This window comes from Cyberlindnera jadinii (genome assembly GCF_001661405.1).
Source record: "Cyberlindnera jadinii NRRL Y-1542 unplaced genomic scaffold CYBJAscaffold_1, whole genome shotgun sequence".
Lineage (NCBI taxonomy): Eukaryota > Fungi > Ascomycota > Saccharomycetes > Phaffomycetales > Wickerhamomycetaceae > Williopsis > Williopsis jadinii.
The window spans coordinates 1,165,789-1,169,362 of record NW_017963652.1 but is presented as its reverse complement, the minus strand read 5'-3'; the positions used below and the strand labels follow the sequence as shown (position 1 = coordinate 1,169,362).

Genomic DNA, 3,574 nt, shown 5'->3' with positions numbered 1-3,574 from the left:
TTAATTTCCTATAAGCTTCGTGCTGTAAATCTGTGAACGCCAATGACTAAATCTATGAACAAGAAGAAAGTAGATTCAGCCACAGCTGCGCGAAATCGAGTCTAGTGCACACAGCAGCTTGGCAGATACCAACCATGATTTAAGCTTTGTTCAAGTATTTGAGCGCTTTCCTATGTCTGTTTCCCCTGTTATATCGACACTCATCTTGGTGGCCTGTGTTCAGACATTTTCTTAAGTGGTTAGCCTCTTAATAATAATTGTAAACTACGCATCTTATGTAGATACCCCAGGTACAATCTTCTCCAACATCAAAGAATCATCTATTCTGGGAAGTGAGTTATTGTTTAACGAAGTTCCTTTGCTGACTGGACAAAATTCTATAAGATTGTGTTGAAGCCTTGGAAGCAACCTCTTCTTGTCAACAATAAAAGGGAAGCACCTCAACACATACATATCTCTACAGGCTAGGCAGGAACAGGGCTTACATTACTCAGCATGAAAAGCATCGCTTAATCGCACTATTGTAAAGTAAATAACACAAATAAAGAAGCATATTAATTACCCTTTGGATTAAACCCACTTGAAGAACCAGCTCCAGAGTTGAATTCATTATCATTAGCCATTCTCGCTCTTTGTTTTAACAACTCCAACTCGTTATTGTTTCTCTGTTCTCCTTTCTCCACAACAAGATTCCTCAAGAGTCGATTCTCCATCTCCAACGTTTGGATCTTCTTTTCCAAAGTCATAGACAATTCAGTCAATTCACGTACACTTCTTTCCAATTGTTGCTCTTTCATCTTTTTCTTGATTCTAAATCTTGCAGAGGCCGCAGTATTGCGACGTCTCTTGTCAAGCTCAACATCGCCAGTAGGTTCAACTTTAATGTCAGCCAATTCAGGCGGCAGTTGTGTATTCTCATTGTTTCGTAACGACTGTGCAATACTTGAGGAGGAAGCTGGAGTTTGAGCCGAAGATTCCGTGGAGAGAGACGTTGTCAGTGGATTAACTGAAATACTATTCAGAGGAGAATGAGCCTGGAACGTGTGATCTATGGAATTGAGCCTCGACGTACTGCCCAATGAATTCTGTGGCAATGGCGATGTCGACTCAGCCGATCCACCTTGGTGCTGTGCGATTAAAGCTGCAAGGGCATCGATCTGTGTTTGCGATAACCCTGCTGCAATCAAAGATGACTGTGCTCCTGGGGGGACGTGTACTTTTGGTAAAGTTGACAAAAGGTCAGTAGGTTTCCCATTAGTGCGTGAGTTATTACTCCCGGTGTTGATTGAGGACGAGTATATGTTTGCACTCGGTGAGCTATGATTACTCAGAGAGTTTAGCGGTAGCATGCTGTTGATCCCATTACCAAATGAGTTGATAGGCAATCCAGCAGTGTGGTTTGAAATTCCAAGATTACTGGAATTAGTACCGTTGTTCAAATTGTTGAATAATAGCGATTGGCTATTCAGATTTAAATCACCGTTAGCCACACCATTGTTGTTGTTGTGGCCTTCGTTATTATCGTTTTCTTCAGGCTTCTTTGGCTTCTCCTCATCTGGGAAGATGAAGGAGTCATCAGCAAAGGCGCTAAGCTCCGCAGTGAGCCTTTCGTCAAGTTGTGTAGGATCGTCAATTTCAGGCATGAATGTATCAACGTATACTAGCTGTTCCAATAATGCTGCTGGGGTGATGTTGTCATTATATGGAGTCTGATATTGAGGGTCAGTGCCTGCATTTGTATTTGTATTCCCGTTGTTCATCTTGTACTAATGATCCACCTCAAATGAGCAATACCGTTACACAGAAAAAAGAAATGAACCCAAGGGGGATAAGTACGTGATGGTTAGTTAGTCAGCTCTTTATGGGAGTGAATGAAAAGTGTGAAAACTGTTTTCTCGGTTGATGCTGTGGTTTGTTTTGGAAATGACTTTTAATGGTAAAGCCATGAACAAAATTGTGGCTCAGTTGGTTTCTAAAATTTTCTAGGGCTTCTGTGGTGGCGTTACTACATTGCACGTGAGGCCTTTTGGTATATCTCACGTGACTGTGGCATTCTATGTGTCAAAAAATTTCGCTTCGTGTATGTGGCGGTCTCCAGAACGTGTAAAGCTGCTATTAGGGTTTTCAACATGCGCTTTGAATATCGTTCTCGGAGTGCCTTACTTAGGGGTTTTTTTGTTAGGACCTTAGGTTTTGCAGAGAGGGGCAGTTGGAGGTGTAATAGTAGACCATGAAGGACGGGTCCTGGATTTGTACTATGAGTGACTTACATTCCTATGTAATATAGCATATGAAATAGCTGGGACAAGTTCCAGTATTACACTGGTAATTGTTATTTGGAGTACTGGAACATACGAACATTGCTATGGTCTTAATGGCAATGTACAGTGATGTGTTCCCAGTACTGGATGGTATTTACTGGGGGCCTCACTTTGACGGGTTACAGTACACTACATACGGTGGTTTTCTGTTTTGATGTTCTTTACAGCAACTTTGAGGTGTGGATTTGTCATCTATAAAGCCATGGGTGTTTTCCACCAACTGGAAAGTGTGGTGGTGGTGGTGGTGGTTATTGTGGAGTTTGGGGTAGATATCAGCCACTCAGTTGTGGCTTGTAGTACCCCCAATACTGGAGCTTGCGATGTAAAAAACGCGGCAGTTGGATGTTACAGTCAAGTTCCGATTGAAGTTGCTGAACAGAGCTACATCTGTGCTATCTTTGATGTGATGATGTGTTAGAATTTTTTTCGAACTGAGATTGATTCACTTCTCCGTTTTCTGCTTGTGTCCACTGTCTGTGACATCATTGGACTTCTTTGCTTCAACGCTCAAACATATAGACCAAAATCAAAGTGGTGGAATTTTGCCCCAGAAGTTTGCATACGTACCTGATAGTGGAAGTGTACAGGTCAATGAGGACAGATAGACCACATAAACACGGTGTTTCTTCACATGGTGTTTACTCCGTATCAATAGCTATCACTGGAATGCAAGGGGAAACTATATTTCTTTTGGCGATAATTCTTGAATCTGCAGTTCTATATGGAATATCATGAAAAGCCACAGCTTGATCAAGTGGGTAAAACTCTGGAGGTGACGATGATGATGATGATGATGATGATGTAAGAGAGTTTTCTTTGACAGGGAATTGCATACCCTACTTGTAATGATGTAATGCTCAAATAGCTGATGAACGTAGATTTGAGAATGCATTACATGTTGAAAATCTATCACTGACATTTCGTCAAACCACACATAGCTTGTTTTAAGCACGCATTCAGAACTTGGTGATTTTCAATCTGTAATAGTTAGGCAACTTAAAGTACGAGTTCTTGTAGCATCATGTATAATTAATACCTTTGGAAGATCACGTTAAATCCAGGTCCTCGCAGCAGCATGGAATTTATAAGCAATATATGCACTCGGTGCTTGGAAAAGTTTCCTAACTTATATGCCACCGCTACTTTATCGGTCTCCGTTTAAATTTACGGTGTGTGGGTGTTTTGTGACAGAGATTTGACAGCTTGACACTTTATTCTGGGAATGACATCGTGGACCTTTGATCCCTGCATAC

The 3,574-nt window shown here is 41.4% G+C and overlaps 2 protein-coding genes across 2 annotated transcripts in view; one reads left to right on the top strand and one right to left on the bottom strand.

The window, feature by feature from the left end:
• Window positions 1–483: 483 nt before the first annotated feature.
• On the bottom strand, window positions 484–1,922 carry MET4 (Met4p). Its single transcript, XM_020214099.1, has one exon. It carries the CDS (start codon window positions 1,758–1,760, stop codon window positions 555–557), a length of 1,206 nt encoding a protein of 401 aa, XP_020073296.1. The 5' UTR covers window positions 1,761–1,922; the 3' UTR covers window positions 484–554.
• A 1,120-nt stretch (window positions 1,923–3,042) lies between these two features.
• CYBJADRAFT_192937 (Thioesterase/thiol ester dehydrase-isomerase) overlaps window positions 3,043–3,574 on the top strand; it is a gene marked incomplete at both ends in the record, with an annotated part of 3,143 nt that continues 2,611 nt past the window's right edge. Inside the window, one exon of the mRNA XM_020217462.1 lies at window positions 3,043–3,122. Coding sequence (XP_020073295.1) covers window positions 3,043–3,122 — 80 coding nt within the window. The remainder of the gene's footprint in view (window positions 3,123–3,574) is intronic.

Coding starts and splice junctions, on each gene's coding strand:
- MET4 (XM_020214099.1), bottom strand. CDS start 1,760: ATGAACAACGGGAATACAAATACAAATGCAGGCACTGACCCTCAATAT.